The 20263-nt window shown below is 30.9% G+C and overlaps 1 protein-coding gene across 1 annotated transcript in view; it reads left to right on the top strand.

Annotated features, from left to right (window-relative positions):
- Positions 1–553: 553 nt before the first annotated feature.
- LOC148308486 (adenylate cyclase type 2-like) overlaps positions 554–20263 on the top strand; it is a 34501-nt gene continuing 14791 nt past the window's right edge. The window contains exons 1-5 of the mRNA XM_088261629.1: positions 554–708; positions 5522–5654; positions 17848–18271; positions 18698–18828; positions 19655–19713. Of these exons, the coding sequence (XP_088117755.1) occupies positions 584–708; positions 5522–5654; positions 17848–18271; positions 18698–18828; positions 19655–19713 (872 nt within the window). The 5' untranslated portion in view covers positions 554–583. The remainder of the gene's footprint in view (positions 709–5521; positions 5655–17847; positions 18272–18697; positions 18829–19654; positions 19714–20263) is intronic.

Below are 20263 nucleotides of genomic sequence, written 5' to 3'. Positions count from 1 at the left end.
AGTGGATATTTCACAAACGAGTTTTTGAAAAAGTTGTATATAAATCTGAGTGTGAACAGGTAGATGTTTTTGTCTACATATTTGAGAAGTATAAAAATCAGTTAAAGCAAATAAAACTTAAAAGTGAATGCTATACTGACAGTATAAACGGAGTTCTGGCACCAATTCTTATCTTATAAGCTGGAATAAAGAGTTTAAAAAAAAAAAAATATATATATATATGGAAGTGGCATTGAAGGATGAAAGTAGACCAAAAGCAGTTGAAATGCGATGTCTCAGATCAATATGCGGTAAAATGATGAATGATAGATGTTCGAATGGTGATAAAGGTGACGAGGAAAGAATGCAAGGCTGAGATAACCATTTTCAATAAAATTAAGAAAATAGTACTGAGATGGATTGGAAATGTGCAAGAAATGAGTGGGGATAGAACAGTGAAACAAATGTTTTAGCAAATGTAGTTGGAAAAAGGAAAATAAGAAGACCGAGGAAAACTTGGCATTATTAAATTTTTGGAGTGATGAATAAAATATGTTAATATTTTTTCAGGTTTGTGCGAGAGGCGACCGGTTTCAACGTGGATATGAGAATCGGAATTCACACCGGGAACGTATTATGCGGCGTGCTGGGACTCCGCAAGTGGCAGTTCGACGTGTGGAGTGATGACGTCACGCTCGCCAACCACATGGAGTCCGGAGGGATCGCTGGGTAAGGACAACTTCCAACTTTGCATGAAAGCCCGATGGTGAAAAATAATAAACACCCACCTCCAATTTTTTATCTATTGTTATCAAGTTTGATATGTTAATTCCCAATACATAATATATATCGCTCACTCCTTTCAACAACTTCATAAATAAAAAAAACTTGATTTTTCAGGAGATCGTTTTTAAAGTTTGAAAATACAATGAAATGTACTAAAAACAAATATCAAACCACTTATCGAACTTTTTACTGTGCAACAGATCTTTTTAGGTAAAAGCTGAATGTTTTTTCTCCATTTTAAAAATATTATGTTTATTTTAAAAAAATGTGATGGAACGTGTCATTAAAGGATATATACTAGTTCCAAAATTTGAGTAGTGTTGTTGTCAATCATGAATAGAATGGTGAATGTTACACGTGTGTAATGTGAATTTTAACCCTTTGAACGCTTAAAGCAAAAAATAAAGTATTCAATAAAATTCCTTTTATTTTCTTTTATTTGTTTACTTTAGTCCATGGCTTTTAAAAGCCATGGATTAAAGTCGATTTGCGCGTCCAAAAGAGAAAAAAATTCGGGTGACTTTAGTAGATTTACGCGTCTAAAGGGTTAAATAAGGCTATGACAGGTCGTAAACTCTGTAAATATCAATTATGATTAGCTTATTTTTTACTGATGTTATAAACCCAATTCAACATGACATTTTTTTCACGATACATGTAGGAATGCATGCGAATTAGCAGACCAAAAAATGTGTTAGCAAAATTATTAATATATTATTACTACTTAATATAATAAATAAAAGGGTCGGTGAATTGTAATAAACAATCAGATAATAATTATTCCAATTTTACTATTTTTTTTTTGTTTTAATACAATTAAAATATCCTTGGAAAAAAGTTGTATTATAGATGTTCGAATGGTGATATAAGGAAAGAGTGCAAGGCTGAGATAAGCCTTATCGATAAAATTAAGAAAGGAGTGTTGAAATGGTTAAGGGATGTGAATCGAGTGAAGAAAGGACAGTTAAACAATGCTATGGTTGGCAATACAAGCAAAAGAAGACCTTGGAAAACTTGGCATTATCAAGTATTTCAAATACTTGAATGTGGTCAAGTCAAGAGTAAGAATAATCGGCGTGTATGCAAAAGAAGATGTATGAATGTCGAAGAGGCGAAGATTGTGAGCAAATACAGATTGGTGTAGCATTCTATTCTCTCTGCCTACCCCTGCGGAGAAGCGGCGTGTAGTTAGTTATATAGTTAATATATCCTTTCATCAGATCATGAATGCTCTGTTGCAGTAAAAATACAATTAACAAAACCAAGAAATGAAATGTAATTCCACAATTCCTTACAAAAGTCTAAGGAAATTTGACATAATTGTATTCTTGAGCACTGCTTTCAAATAACTTTTCTTTCAAATGTTCGTTTTGTTCCTACCTGTTGCTTTTCTTCATTTTTTCCCGAGTAAAAAGTTTCCGCAAGGAATGGATTCTGGTTTCAGATGATTTCTTTCTTTGCTCGCTCAACTTTCCTCTTAGCTCTCGAGCCTTTTGTTCGATTCACCAGCGGAGAGCTTTATTATGGAAATGCAACTTGCCGAGGAGCCATTTTTTGATTATATGCGCATAATTTGGCGAATGCAATTTTCTCCTGCAGGAAACCATTTTATTTTTATGGAGATAGTGGATCTACGTGTTGCTTTTCTCAAGAAACTCTTACGTTGGATAGAAATATGATATTTCTATACGAAGAAGAGATGGTTTTCATATTATTTTTTAACATCTCATCAAAGATAAAGAAGAATATGGAATTATAATTCATAGATGAAGAAGTTAATATTAAAAAGTAAATAATATTTTTTTGGCATCTCATCAAAGATGAATAAGAATATGAAAGTCTGGGCATTTACGGGGCTGACGACCGTCATAGGGTGGTTTAAGTGATCACTTTACACACGTGTAACATTCACCAATTCTACCCATTATTGACAACCACACTATTCAAATTCTTGGAAGTTCTATATATATATATGAACCAATTTAGAAACCTTGTTCTTGAATTACTAGAACTTCACTAGAGACATCTATTAGTGAGATGTAGATGACGGTTGTCAGCCCCGTAAATACCCAGACTTCCATATTCTTCTTCATCTTTGATGAGATGTTAAAAAATAATATGAAAATAACTCCTGTAATTGGAGATAATCAAGATTTTGTGAACAAGTATTTGGACACACTCAAAATGTTGTAAGAAGAGATGGTACTAAAAAACACTTTTTTAAGTGGAAATTTTCTTGGAGATTTTTTTTATTGATATCTCAATATAAGAATAATGAAAGTCTGGGCATTTACAGAGCTTGTTTCCTGTTATTGGCTGGTATAAGTGATTACTTTATATACTGTGTAACATTCACTGTTACCAATGATTGACAACCAACTACATCCATAACTTAAATTTTCGGAAGTTTTATTTATGCTTTAATTAAAATATCTATTACATATCACTTCGTCGGTAACATCTATGGTTTTTATTAGTAAATGTTTTACTAGAGGAAACCTTCATGAAAAATATGAATGATTCTTTCCCTAATTATTTTACAAATTTTCCAGGGAGACCATATGATTTTCAATTTTAATTATGCCTGTTTTTTACACCAGCGTCCTTTCACAATATTTTGAGTGTGTCTTAATTTTTGTAAGCAAATTCCGAATTCGCCCCAAATGTAGTTATTTATATCAATGTTTTTATTGATAATTTGGGGATTTTGGCATTGACAGGACTAACAACCTGTCATTGGCTGATTTAAGTTATTACTATATAGTATAGGTACACTGTAACTTCACTCAAATATGCTTCTTCATTTTTGTTGACATTTCAATAAAAATATTAATAAAAAACACCAAAAGTTGATTGAACGAATTTGTGTAAAATAAATGGAAACATTTGAAATATTGATGGCAACATAATATAGAGCAAGCGTGTAATTTATTTTCAACGGTTTTTATGAAGGTATTTAATTTGCATTATACAAATTTTGTAGTGGTAATTATTTGGATAAATCTCCTATAAACTTTGATCCCATAATTAGTTTTACAGAGTACAAACGGTGCAAATGATGTAAAATGAATACGATTTACATGGCTGATCCGAGCGTTCAACTATTCAAAGCATTCCCGTCCGATTACATGAAGTTCTGTGGTGAATAACATTGAGTTTTCAATATTTTGATTTATCAGATTCAAACAGAATTTCACTACAAAAAATTTAAATTGTCAAATGTATTAATGTAACAAATTAAATCAATTTTTTTTTTGTAATATTTTGGTACCGGTAGACATTATAATTAAGTTATCATATAATATTTATAGTGATTTTAAAACAATGTTACATTATAATTATAAAATGTAAAATTACAAAGTCAGCGCTTCTAATATAAATTGTAAATATTATTTTGTATATCGTAGTCGTACAGGAGAAAGTGACCAACTACCAAAACGTTAAATGCTCAGGAGGGCCATTTAAGTCACTTTTGCTTGGCAAGAAAATAAACACCAATGCAGTTAGTCATTTTTAACGAAGCAATATATTATACTTGTACTTATACTTGAGTGTGGTTCCTCGAGCGCCCGACGCGGCTGCTGAGAGAACCACGCTCCATCATTTATTTAATTTTCTCCGGACATTTACATCTCAAGTCTACAATTTTTTGCTCATCTATAAATATTGTGATTCGTGTTAACTTGAAATGGTTAAAGGTTATAATTTTATAAAGGTTAGCTGTTAACTGATGAAAGTGCATCAATAATATCATTGCGTCGTTCAATATAGCAATGCTGGTCTAAACGGTGTAGTGTATTTCTAAGAATCTGTGCCGAATGAACACATGTGGCCAGTTGGCGTTAAAAAGTGCTTTGTGTTCGTCCCTTAAGGGTACTTTACGACCATAGTGTATTCATCCGAAACCCCTAACTTCTCGGGGATAAATGACTGCAATAAAAATGTGCAAAGACAATACCAATCTGAGAACATGTGCTTAAACGGTTAAATTTTATGAAATCGAACTACAAACTTAAATACCTCAATTGCGCCAGCTCCCATTAGTATGAAAGCGAAAGCGGAAAACCTCAAAGACAAAACCATCATGTCGGATCACGGAAGGGCGGCAAAAGAGGATAAATGTGAAGTCCCGTTTGAACTGCTAGTTTGGAAGTTGGAAGTTGGCCATCCACAATGACGAGGAGATCAACAAGCTGCCCTCCAGCGTGACGACCATCGTTCGGGAAGTCGTCCTGCTCAACACCTTGGTCATTCTCCAGCCCATGGGATCAAGAGGAAGGCGTTTTAATTTGTCGGCTCATCTTTTCCCCGCTCCAGACTCGACAGTCCGAGATCGATTGACGACGTTTTAATCCATTTTTTTTAATATCACTATCATCATCATCTTATTATTATTATTATTATCCATGTCTTTATAAGCGCCCTTGAGGTAGTATTTTACGAAAATGGAGCTATACAAATTATCCAAATTATTATTATTATTATTATTATACTTCCAAGTTTAAAATCCTTTGGGATTTTTTCAGGGCAATATTAAGCTAGTAAGATATCAAATATTTAATGATCACGTTTTTGTAAAACAATGCACTTGGTCACTTTCTCCTGTATGACTACGATATGTACATATTCTTGTGTACATATTCTAAAAAATAATCCAATTTATATTCTTTAAAAAAACTTACGTGAAGAGACGTATGACCTTTCCGGTGATTGTCCCCGAATACCCCCTTTTAAGTAACATATTGTTTGATTAAAGGCGTGTTCACGTCACCAAGGCAACTCTGATGCAACTGGGAGAGAGATTCAAAGTAGAGCCGGGAGATGGAGCGTCGAGGGAGGGATACTTGGCAGACCATAAAGTGGAGACGTACCTTATTATTCCTCCCAAAGTAAGTACTTATATTATTATTATTATGTTTTAGTAATTTGTTCACTTTCGTGTATCGTCTTATCCTTAATACGGCTGTCCAAACTCAAAACACAGTAAGGGACATTTTTTAATAGTACGTTTTTTTGCATTTTTGGACTAAGTAGATTCTACTTAGTTCAAAAATGCAAAAAAAACGTACTACAAAAAATGTCCCTTTCTGTGTTTTAAGCTTGAACAGCCGAATACTACACGGCGAATTATTATAGTTCTTTATTTTTTATTGGGCGTTTAATTTGAAAAACTTCATAATTTATATTTTAAATATTAAAATCAAACACTGAATTTTAGGGTCTACTACTTTGAATTTTTAATTCATTTTTTTAAACCTAGTTCTGTACAGTTGTCACTAATTTAATTTAAAATTATTATTTTTATGATAAAAAAAAATACACAACTTAGTAGACCCTAAAAATAAGTGATTTTTTAAATTATTGAAATGAATATAAGTTCTGTTTATATTTTAATGTCTAACAAATCTTTAAGTTTCTTTTAACCACATGGGTACTTTTTAAAATTAATATTTCTTTTAATTGTTTTGCCCTCAATGTGGGTTTGGTTAATTTAATATTTCAATCCCCTCATTTAATAAAATGGCCATAATTTTAAAGCATGCATGTCATGATGCAAAGAATAATTTCTCGTTTCAATCTTTATGACTTAAACACTATCGTTATCATTCATCGTTCTCTTTGTGTAATTCTACATAAAAATTAGTTTTAAATAAGTTTTTAAGTGGTATTACACAAAGTAAACGATGAATGAAAAGGAGAGTGTTATATTACCATACCACAAAGTTAACAATGCTTTTAATACACTAAATAAATAATAAGGAAATCGGCCGCCTAGTTGCACTTATCAATGATTATATGATATTATGAATATTTCTGGATAAACATTATTTTCCTACTTCTTCATTTTTCTGCATTCCTGGTAAACGAAATAAAGAATTTCAGTGTAATGAAGTAATGAAATAAAGAATTTCAGTGCTATGAGAATATATTTTTTCCAAGCATAAAATCTAATGTCTATTTATCGATTTGGTTAAAATTTATATTATATATATAAGTTTTAATATTGAGGTTATCAACGGATAAAGGGTTCGGACATCATCCATTATACTAATGATTAAAACAAATTTAAAATTTTCATTATTTGAGTAACTTACGGAGGATCAGTTATTACGGAAAAACCTGTTTTATAAAGCGCTTGAAAGATTATAAAACCCCAAAGGATATATTTAATACCCGTACGGTATTAGGACCGTGAGGGTGAATTTGGGGCTCTTGTAGGTTGTCGGTATTCAGTTTAAGCCTTAACCTTCATTTGAATAATAATCAAATATTCCATTATTAATATAATAGAGTATATTTCGTTGTAATGATTATATATATATATATATATATATATATATATATATATAAATATATATATATATATATATATATATATATATATATATATATATATAAATATATATATGTATATATATATATATATATATATATATATATATATATATATATATATATATATATATATATATATATATATATATATATATATATATATATATATATATATATATATATATATATATATATATATATATATATATATATATATATATATATATATATATATATATATATATATATATATATATATATATATATATATATATATATATATATATATATATATATATATATATATATATATATATATATATATATATATATATATATATATATATATATATATATATATATATATATATATAAAAATCATCATGGCTATCTTCACTTTAGATGCTGCAGCTCAGAACCGAGATTTGGTGCTTCTGCCAAACCATTGTCGTAGGTTTTTCAGCCATGATGACCTTTAGCGTCCTTGAGTTCTTCACCCCTCAATATTTCCTTGTATGATTAGGCGGAGAAGACGATATTTTTCATTTCTCATGACGTGTCCGAAGTACATCAGCTTTCTCTGCTTGATGGTTGGTAGGAGTTCCTTATTGGTATTCATCCGTCGGAGGACCTCTAGGTTGGTGACCCGATCACGCCGTGAAACTCGCAGGATCTTGCGATGGAGACCCATTTCAAACGCCTCTATTAGGTTTTCTAGTGCCTGTGTGAGTGTCCATCCCTCTATTCCATAGAGAGCAATTGGGAAGACATAGCACTTCAACATACGTTTCCGAAGTTCAAGGTTTAAGTTTCCTGACAAAAACACTTTATTCATTTTGGCAAATACATTTCGGGCCTGCTCTAATCTGCTTCAGACTTTTTGACTCATGTCCCACTTTTCGTTGACTATACATCCCAGGTATTTGTAGTATATATATAAATATATATCTATTTATATATTTATAAATATATATGTATATAATCTCATAGGGATTATGGCCTGTTATAGGCTGGTTAAATGATAACTTTACACAGGTGCAACATTCACCATTATACCCATTATTGACGGTTGTCACACTACTCAAATTTTCGTGACTACTAGATATAATGACCAATCTCAATCAGTACATATAAGTTCACAACAGGCATCTATGTTGAATCGAGAAAAGCTTTTATTTATCAGAGACCATTTTATTGGTATGCAAGATACGAACCACGGTTTATTTTTATACATACGTACTGGAAAACGCCTGAAAACAATTTTTTTATGTAGCTTATAAGGTTTTATGTGTCCGTAATTTTTTAATTGTCAGTAATTTTCATGTCCAAAAAATTGTTCATAAATCCGGGTTTTCTCCACTTACGTAGACGAAGCACAGCATAGACAATGATTATGGAAGTCTGGGTATTTACAGGGCTTATGACCTGTTTCAGGCTGGTTAAGTGATCACTTTACACACATGCATCATTTACCATTCTACGCATGATTATAATTTCACCTATTAATTTTATTAACAATATTTTAAGTGTCTCCAAATAATTACGCTTTGTGAAAAAACTCCAGATTTGTAAATAAGTATATGAAACCACTGAAAATGTCGTGAAAAAAAATAACCCATTTAAAATGTTTAAAAAATGCTATATACAAGGTTTTGCTTTTGGGGAGTCGATACCTTAAAGGTCGTTTCAGTAACATATAGTAGGTATGTGTAACAAAAGAAAAACCATCAACATTATTTTCGACTCTCATTAGGTCAGCAGCCATTGATACTCGTACGTAATTATATTTTAGGGTGTAATTAAGGGTTTCAAAGGGAATGAATTTGCGTTATTTTCAATTCACGTCGCCAGACTAGGGACTAATTATGAAGTAAACGTATCGCCGAAACATTAATTTATTGGTTTCTGTTCAATTCGTAAACGGGGATAATTGATATACTAGTAATGTATGAATGTAGCGTAGATATCATTTAATTTATCATTCCCAAGCTGAATTGATGACTTCATAATTTAAATATGATTTGGTTACAGTAATATGTTCTGTATCTCTGAAAGGCAGAGTTTAAAGGATACCTAATAGAAGTAATTTTCAATTAAATTTTCCGATCGCTTATATGTGCCTTTTTTCGTTTTTCGTTAAATTATATTACATTTGGAGGTTACGATATTGTATGATGAAATGCCTTGGTAATATGCAGTGGCGTACACAGAGTGTTTAATTAGGTAGGCAGTAGAGTTAGTTACGGATAAGGCATAGTAGGTACTGGACGTGTATCTATATGGACCTCAGCGTTTATATATATATATATATATATATATATATATATATATATATATATATATATATATATATATATATATATATATATATATATATATATATATATATATATAAATAAATATACATATGTGTGTGTGTGTGTGTATATAATCAAGATAAAAAACTGGCTGTAGTAAAGGACTACAATATTAATTTTGTAGCTTTTAATCTAACTTTACGACGTTTCTTAGGTATTGAAATTAGAATTTTATCCGATTTGTAGATGCAAAAATGTAAGCGTTTTCGCGCGGGTAAGTTAGGAAAGGCACTGTTTTTCTGCCAATATGGAAAGCACACCACTGCATATGGTAGGTATGGTGGTAGATCTTAGAAGGCAAACACTATACGTTGTATGTTTTCAACACAAGATTTTCAATAATTTTCCTACATGTTGAAAAATTATAGTGATCTTAGAATATTGGATGCTCGGTATGTTAGCTAATCCTCAGCGGACTAAATTCACTATAGAAAGCAGAATAAGACATTACGTTGTGCATGTGTGAGTACGAAATACAACGAAACTTTATAAATAAATATCCTATTGACGAGCACACTGGGTATCGAACCAGAATACATTTATAATTCAGTGTGAGCTTGGACCATCGAGAACCCAATTGGTACTAACAACTGAATAAAGTATGTACATGGGTAATATATACGTGAATGAAAAATAAATCCTTTTACTAAATTCATCTTTTCTTACTTTTGTTTTTCCAGACAAACATAAAAACCTAGGTTTATTAAAATGATTATAAATACGTATGCCATATTAATTGAATTTAATATTGCTAATTTTTTTTTAAATATCTGTGAATTTATATAGTTTTGAGAAGGACTTGTTATGAAGTTATTTAAATTACTATTATTAACAATATGTGAATGTGCGAAAGAAGGTATGCAGTTGACAAAAATTGATGAGGCAATAAGGCATAAAGATATATCGCTCACTCCTTTCAAGAACGTCATAAATCAAAAAACTTAATTTTTCAGGAGAACGTTTTTAATGTTTAAAAATATAAAACAATGTATTAAAAATAAATATCAAGCCACTTATTGAACTTTTTACAGTGCAACAGATCTTTTTAGGTAAAACCTGAAGGTTTTTTCTCCATTTGAAAAATATTTAGTATTAAAAAAAAATAGTATTACACTACCTTTTCTTCAAAATGTAAAAACAACACTTTCTGCCCTGTAGCGGGTAAATATTAAGTTAAAAATATGCCTCTTTTGCTGGGATATTGTACATTTTCTGGGCATTCCGAAAACATGCACAACTTAAAATTGTCCATTTTTGATTTATGAAGTTCTTGAAAGGAGTGAGCGATATATGGTTTAGTGGCGTCTTATTTAGCAAAATCTGACATATAAGAAAAATAAATTAACTATGTGACAAATCTTGATTGATATAAGATATTAAATCCATTGTATCTATTGTATTGTTTTTAGGGGTTAACCTTATTAATTTGCTATTAACTATGCACATTCCATATAACTTTTAAGATATATAGTACTAAATATGCTATTTTTAGCATATTATATTATATTTAATATGCTAAAAATAGCATATTTAGTTTAAAAAATAGGCAAGGAGAGTTTTTTTAAAAGTAACTAATAAATATTTTATTAAAAAAAAAACAGTATTTTAATAACGTATGAAAACCATTTTTTTTTATTCAAAGCATCGAACCTTTATTCAAGACGGCTTGCACCAGGTAGAATATTAAGGATAGAGAAGGTAGGCATTACTTGAATTCAAATAAATTAATAATGAACATTACTTTAATTCATTTTGCAACTGGTGGAAATCGAACTAGCGATGTCTCTTTGGCAGTCGAGCGTATACCCAACTACGCAACGGTACCCATCAGTTATTGTTTATTTTCAAAAAATAAAATTAATTTTAAAAACTTCAAAAAATAAATTTCTGTAACATGAGCTGAATGAAGGGTCGGGGGAAAAGTTTTTTTAAAAAAAATACATTAAAACTACTTTTAAAGTAAAATGTTTTCATTATAAGAATAATGTTTAGAAAAATATTAACCTCATTTTATACGCAATATAAATCAACTATTTTCATGACTTAATTCAGCAATATTCTAAGATATTGAAATTCCACAGAATTATTTCACTTAAAGCAAAGTTATTTGAAATGGAATTTCTTAATACGAAAATCAAATTGAAATATCCTAATAGAATAAGCAATGATATTTTTATTTTTCATTGAGCTTTCCTGAAAATCAACTCAATTTTCAGTTTGCGAAGGAAAAGTAAAGATACTTAATTTTCAATTTGAACTGAATTTGTGACGTAACATGATGAGAGTACCGAAATAGTACGGCATATGCAAATTTTATAAGCTGATATTAAATATAATAAAAACAGTTTTTCACTCTAATATTTATTTAATATTATCCCGGACTGGTACCTGCAGCGTAGGGCTTCACCTTTCCTTCATGTGATAACGATCAAGATAATACTGATTTTATGATGATGCAGTACCTTATGCACCATTGGATTGAAAAATGAAGGAAGGATCTTACTCTGCCACAAATTTACTTCCAGACTCTAAAACATTGATATATTTAGTTAAAAAAATTATAATAAACAACAAAAAAATATGGAGTATTTAATATGATTTTTTGTCGAATAAAAACGTTTTTTGTATGAGAATATAAATTATTGATCTATTTCAACATATACTTAATACCATCATTTCATCGTTCAGCTTAATGGTGAACGATGAAATGATGTTATTTCAGCTAAAGGTATAATTTTCAAAAAGCCATTTATTTATTGATTTACAGATAAAGCCTTGATATTTATTATTTATATGAATAAATGAGGATAGTTAAAATGTTCTAAACAAATTGTCTGGTCAAATAATAAGCTTAAATAATAAAAATGAAAATGGTATTTTCTGGTGTTTCTCATGTGTGTGATTATAATCCAGGATTCGGACCTCACATACTAATATAAGAGTTTCTGCTTAATAAAAAGCTTCTTTACATCAATAGATGTCTCTAGTGAAGTTCTAGTGATTCAAGAACAAGGTTTCTAAATTGGTTCATATATACAGAACTTCCGAGAATTTGAGTAGTGTGGTTGTCAATAATGGGTAGAATTGGTGAATGTTACACGTGTGTAAAGTGATCACTTAAAGCAGCCTATGACAGCCTAAGTCAGCCCTGTAAATGCCCAGACTTCCATATTATTCTTCATCTTTGATGAGATGTTAAAAAATATAATAATAATAATAAAACCCTTATCCGCACCCCAATGGTGCATAGGGCACTGCGTCATATAAACGCAGTGTTATCTTGATCGTTTACACATGAAGGAAAGGTGATCTGCCCTCCGTTTCAGATACTAGTCCAGGGTAATATTGAATAAATATGACAGTGAAAAAATCACTTATATTCATTTTACCCCCCTTGGGAATCGAACCCGGGACCTTCAGAATGGTAGCCGAGCGTGCTGACCATTACACTACGGAGGCGGACAAAAATTAATAGGATAATTAAAAATATAGTGGGGAAGTTTATTATAATGAGAATTTTGGTTCAAATTTGATGATTTTTCATTAGGAATAATTGATATAATAAGCTGGGTTTGAATGTTTTTAAGCACCTCGCTATTTCAAAGAAATCTCATTTTGGACCATAACGGGAGTTTAAACACCTAATACGAGAACAATGTGAATGATTAATTATGAAATATACTTCGTCACAATATCTTTGCGATTTGACCCCCAGTGTAAAGGTTGGCGCGTCACATTGCAAAACTTTACGGAAAGTTCTCGAGAAAGGAAATCTTTGCCTTAAGACCTGCGATATAAAGTGGAATTAGTTACCTTACTTAGCAAAGTATTTAGCTCAAAAGTTTCAAATTATTTACTCCCAAGTTGTTATAACAAGTTAGACTTATATTCGTAACAGCTCTCAATATATTGCATTATGAAACGGTGTTTGGATTAAATATTGTAAGTTAAGTTTTGTCCGCCTCCGTAGTGTAATGGTCAGCACGCTCGGCTACCGTTCTGGAGGTCCCGGGTTCGATTCCCAAGGGGGGTAAAATAAAATATAAGTGATTTTTTCACTGTAATATTTATTCAATATTACCATGGACTGGTACCTGAAGCGGAGGGCTGATCACCTTTCCTTCATTTGTAAAGGATCAAGATAACACTTCGTTTATATGACACAGTGCCCTATGCACCATTGGGGTGCGGATAAGGGTTTTATTAAGTTAAGTATAATCTATTGTTACACGTGTTCGATGCATTCATCATCATTTTCAAACACAGTATAAATGTTAAAAATAGTGGTATTTACTTAGTAAAATTTACAAATGGATGTATTTTACCACAAAGTGACTGCCGAATCAAGTATTAAAATCATTGTAAATTAGCTGGTTCCAAAGTTAATGTTCTTGTCAATAAGGTTAGAATGTGAGAATAAAACCCTTGTATAAACCACTTTTAAGTTTATTCATGTAAAAATTTTTTTTTCATTTGAATATTTTTTTTCCATATAATTTATTGATTTATTACACAACATGAACGATGAATGATAAGAATAGTGTTAAATTACCATACCACAAAATTAACATTTTAATAGAAGAAATAACCTGCTCTACTTTTTAAAGGCTTGTCTGCAGGTAGGAAAGAAATGATAGGGAAGTTAAATAAGAAAAATACATCGTAAACACTTAAACCAATTGAAAATAAATCTTTCTTGAATTTACATTTTTTTAATTGGCGGGAATCGAACCCGCGATGCCAGTTTCGCAGTCGAGCGTCTACCCAACTACGCCACGGCGCCTGCTAATGCTTTTAAAATACAAAAAATATATAAAATTGTTAATTGACTCTGTAAAATGCGTTTCATTACAGTAATATATCGCGGTATACTTTTGGTTTTGGGCAATCATTAATTACTATTACGGAGGAGAAAGAATCTAATACGTTACGTATATCGCTCACTCCTTTCAAGAACGTCATAAATCAAAAACTTGATTTTTCAGGAGAACGTTTTAAAAGTTTAAAAATATTACACAATGTTTTAAAAATAAATATGGAGCCACTTATTGAACTTTTTACTGTGCAACATATATTTTAAGGTAAAGCCTGAAGGTTTTTTCTCCATTTGAAAAATAAAAAATTACAAACCTAAATTATTCATAAAATTTTCCTCCCGTTACTGCTTTGAAGTGAATTTGAAACAATAAATAGCGTATTGCACGTGACTATGGTATATTTTTGAGAACTTACAGATGTTTTCATCTACACGTGAAAATTACATATAAAACTAACCAGCAAAAAATATTTAGGGGTATATATAGAGGTTGTTAGGGTAATACATATAGTGGCGGGGGGGTCAAGGAACGGGATTATTTGTAAAAGGAAAAAGAGATATTATTTTTTTCCACAAAGTTAATGCCGAATCAATAAATAATTTAATTATATTAATAATTTAATTAAATTGCACACAAAAATCCTTTGAATGCAAATCTGTTGTGTTTACTGTATTTTATCGAAATTTTAATTAAAGATGCGACAAAAAGTGACCAATCCTGTGTGAAACCAATATAAAATCATTAAATCGCACCAAAAAATAACAATTTTATAAGCTACAATTCCTGATCATTTAAAATCATTTATAATAGAAATGTAACGCTTTAGTGAGGACCTCTACATATATTCGTATTGGTAAAAACAAAATTTAAAATGGGAATTTAACACCAAATCCATTATTCATAAGACTACGTAATCAGGGCTCAAAATGGACCATAGTAAATAAATCAAACGCCCACTATTCAGGTTCATGAAACGATTACAAATGTGCATAACTTTAGTAAGTGGGATTCTTTCAAATATCTCAGGTCCAAAAATGCTAGGGATTCGGGATACCGTATTGTATAAAAACCATTCCGCTGTCTTAAATTTTCCATTTTATCCACCGGATGTTTAAAAAAACATGAAGATTTTACGATATAAATAAAGTTTTGAATGAAATAGCTAGAAATTTTATGGAAGTATTCTTTAAAGAACTACATAAGCTATTACGTCAGTATATTTATTGATTTGGCGTTTAATTTGTAGAAGTACATTTTAATTTATGTATTAATTTTTACACATATTTTTTGAGTCTACTGAGTTGTATTTTATTTAAAAAAAACATAAAAATTAATATTGTGACAATTGTTTCGCCTAGATATGGCATTTTCAAACATTCGTTTGAAATGCTATTACCATTGCCATTGCCATTATATTAATTTTTATGGGTTTTTTTAAAATAAAATACAACTTAGTAGACTCAAAAAATCTGTATTTGATTTAAAAATTAAAACATAAACTTCAGTATATTATTATCGTTCTAGGTACAACACTTCACTGTATATTTTATAGAAAAATTATCAGGAAAACAATTTGCGACTGCAACGTGTAACGGCATATTTAATACTATGATTATTATTCATGCTTAATAAAGAATCTCCATCTTCTAATACAAGGTGGTTTATTTGATTGGAATTGGAAATATAAATATTTTTGATTATCATGAAATGGATATTATAAGTAAAGTTATAAGTTATTCACAGAATTGATTTCACATTTTGATAAAACTTTGCTTCCGAATTCATGCGTGTTGTTATATATCCACGTATATAATAATATAAATGTCCGTTTGTTCAAAATCTTAAAACTCCTTAAGTTATGTATAGTACAACTGATTCTTTTGAAATTTTTACACAATGTTGCATTCTAATGCGCGCATGTTTTTATATGCCCGGGACAAGTAAAATTATTTTTAAAACGTATTTTACCGCGATGGCAGCGCCATCTGTTGAAATTAAAAGCGTGCTTCTTGATAGCTATTTACAAATTATATACACACAAGCAGTGTGAAATTAAACATATTTAGCTTTTTCATTCATCTAAATTTTTCCAGACAGCTACGTGTGGCTGAGAACAGCCAGTATAAATTTCAAATTTGAATTGAATTAATTGAAATTTCATGAAAAGAAAATTAATCAGAATAATAATAAATTGCATCAAAGTTATTCATCACAAACACAAATAAAATGTTGTGTACAAAGGAACCTTAATCAAATTATTTCTTGATATTATCGCTAGTCAATTTCTCAAAGAATGACGCAATTCAATTAATCATTGATAATTTAATGTGACGATGTAATACTAAGTGAAGATGTCGGATTTATTGGAATCAGTAAAGTAAGCAAGCATTAGATTATAAATACCCAATTTATTTGGTCAGAAACCTATACAAATTTATCTTATTAACAAAATTAAGATCTTTATGATTTATAACTCTGTATTGGATTTAATCATAGCCTCTTCTAATAAAATCACTGTTGTAATAGATAGCCTCGTAATATTCATAGTCAAGATATATTGAACACGTGTCACAAATTATAACTAATTGTATTAATTTAGACTTATAATATACTGTTACAATACAATGTGTTAAGTTTTATTGAGTTAATGATATAGGTACAAAACCTAGGCAGAATGTCATTGATAAAAATGCGATATATTATTTAAATTTATTTCTGTTGTAACAGGAAGGATTTAAAAAAAAAAACTTAAAAAAAATCAGATTTAAGTGTTGCCATCCTATAAAATTCGGCCTTCATCTCTTTGGTGACCTTTTGAGACTTTTTCAGGATTCTCTTATATCTAAATTTTAGTCCAACTTCATAACAACGACTTTAGAAAGTGTCCAAAAAAGTTTTTTTTCCAGGTGCCCCCATCTGACCTCGATTCTTCCAAAAAGACATTTTATTACCTTTTTTTATATTTCACTTCTATATAAATAAATTTTTCTTAAACCTAGGATTGCAGATATACGAGGAGTTACAGAAAATAATTTTTTGTCAGGGTTAGGGTTAGCTTGAGCAGATCGAAAATTTGCTTATTAGTAGACTATTAAAAGTAAAGATCCGGTTTGCGAGATCCTTGCCGAGATGAAAATGGAGTGTTCTTTAAGAATCAATCATTTTTGATAGTTTTTTTGTTTGTTTATAACTTTTTATATGAATATGAAACTCTTAAGTACTTGTGTGATAAGTAACGTAATATCTATATCTTCTTCTTCTAACCCTTATCCGCACCCAATGGTGCATAGGGCACTGCATCGTATAGAAACAGTGTTATCTTGTTCGATGCACGAAGGAAAGGTGATCAGCCCTCCGCTTGAGGTACCGATCCAGGGTAATATTGAATAAATATTAGAGTGAAAAATCACGTATATTTATTTAAACCCCCTGGGATAAGAACCTAGGATCTCCAGAACGGTAGCCGAGCGTGCTGACCATTACACTACGGAGGCGGAATATCTAAATACTTTCTCAGAAAAAAAACTCAGCTACAACATTAACAACCTTAACCTAAACTGTCTTTTTTCCAGAGATATGGTGGAGGCATCGAAAACGGGAAATTGGCTGTCACATCATCATTCTTGAACGAGCGCAAAACCAGCATCGTTAGCGCAATACTTGCTCCCGAGACATCTCCCGTGGGATCTACCGGAGTCTCTCCAGGAACATCCAGCAATGGACTGAGTGCCGTCAACGCATCTCAATCTAACAATCTTGGCGTCGCTCAGAACAGTAACAGTCTCCAAGTGTCGGGGTCGCAGAGTGTGGGATCCGATACCTCTCCCGACCAGGCGCTCAGAAGTGTGCTTGAGAACAACAATTTGCCCCCGATTCAAGCCGCAGTCCTTCAAACAGTCGCGGCTACAATCGGCGGTGAAAGTATCAGAAGTGGAAGCGTCAAAATCAAGAGTCGAAGTGGCTCCATAATTCCTGTCAGTCCAGTCATGGGAATAGGTATTTTTTGTTGTTGTTTAACCAATGGCTAATAGTAATGCAATAAAAATATGTACAAATGTATTTTGGTCCTAACAGAACACACATACATATGCTGAGATTAAAGCGTTACATGTCTTATTATGCTACACGCCTTTTACTTAGCTCTTATGAAATTAAATTGAATCTTGTCTTGTAGATAAATTTATCAAGATTAATAATTATTTTCCGATTAATTTTGTGACAGCGTTTTCTATAAATTTTTAAAAATATATATCATCTTTCATAATCTTTTAGTCTTGTAATCTAATGTTTTAAATTCATTACAAGACTAAAACATATCTTCAGTTGTTTTTATACTAAACCATAATACAATTTGAAGCATGTTTAATATAGTTTTCTATGTGAAAACGATTGATTTAATAGCTACTGTTAATGTGTTTTCAGCTACTCCAGGCGGAGCACCTAGTAGATCACGGCCATCCAGTAAAATGACCAAATATGTCGAGTGTTGGGGAGCTGACAAACCGTTTGCAAATATCACCGACTCTACCCTAGCGAAGAACATTGGAATCACGGTATTAAAATGTGTATTTTTAGCTTTTTGATCTTTAAACCATTATTTAAAATAAGTTTTTTCATGTCGAAATCACGTCGTCAAAACATGCTCAGCACCTACATATTACACCAAAAATCAAAGTTTTGCGAAGTAAAAAATATTATTAATTCATGATATAAAGGAACTAGTACTGCCATCTACCGAAAATAGTTGAAGCGATCTTGTTTTAACAAAACAATGTAGTTCTCAAATTGTCCGCAATTTTTAGCTTTTGGCGGTTTTGTGTTAAGTTTCAATATTTTAGTAACGATAGTAAAATTTGTGATAAAAACTTAAATATTACCGGCCATTAGCTATTGGATTCAAATTAAGTTGTTTTTTTTATATAATGGATTTTGGACTAATACGGGAATCATTAACTTGGGACGTACTTTTTTGGGATTATAATAAAGAATACGAACTGTCAAATTACCTACCAAAATAAATATTCAAGCAGAAGAAAAATGCCAAGGTAATCTTGTCAAATTTGATAATTTACTTTGCAGATATATTTTTTATGTTACTGCAGTTTTGATTTGTATTTTTATTTATAATATAAATATTGTTTCTCAATGATATGAAGTTTTTTTCTGTCAGCTGACATTTTTTCTGAATTTGAGAGCCAAAAGTATGTTTACTTTTTTTTTGCTGTAATGAAAAAAGCACGAGCTTAGAGTTTTATATTTTATTGTGATTTGATTTTGAAATATTTAACTGCAAATCATCATAGAAAACTATTATGTTCACAGGCATTATTACTATAATACATATGACATAATATTTTTAAAAAATGTCTTTATTTTCAGAGCATAGCTATGATTGAGTCTAACCTTCTACCCAACAGTCATACTTGCTGGGACTGCAAGTAAGTAAAAGAAAGATATTTGCTTATTTATCCATGAATTAATGTAGTTACAGCAACTTCGGAAATAGAGGCAACTTAACAATTAAACATGATTTATTTCGTTAATTTATCCATATCCGCTCCCTATGTGGAACATATGAAGTCTACAAACTTTCTGTGAGCTTTTCTGTTGGCTGCCAACTTCCTTGCATCTTTTTAAGTCAAGTTTGCATCCTGAAATTAAGACGAAAACTGCTGACGGATTGTCAAAAGTAGATGTCTTGGGCAGTAGTGGGAGCCTGATAACTTGTAAGAGAGGCAAGGTTGATTAAAGTTCTCGGGAGGCATGTAAAGTACATGGCCTAGCCAACTAAATCGACTTTTCTTCACAACATTTGTGACCATGTTTTGCTGCATCCTACGCCCTATTTTCTCATTCCTCACAAAGTCAAACAACCGCACTACTAAAATTCTTCACAGACATCTATTCTCAAAGCTATACGGGTACTCTGGTCCCTTAAAGGTGTCTCACAGCTCTATAAGAGAATATGAGTGATACAGGCATCATATA

Source organism: Brachycentrus maculatus, unplaced genomic scaffold (assembly GCF_059751285.1).
Source record: "Brachycentrus maculatus isolate JH-2025_06_01 unplaced genomic scaffold, ASM5975128v1 h1tg000161l, whole genome shotgun sequence".
NCBI lineage: Eukaryota > Metazoa > Arthropoda > Insecta > Trichoptera > Brachycentridae > Brachycentrus > Brachycentrus maculatus.
Note: the sequence above shows the minus strand (reverse complement) of the source record. Positions and strands in the feature narration are given on the sequence as shown.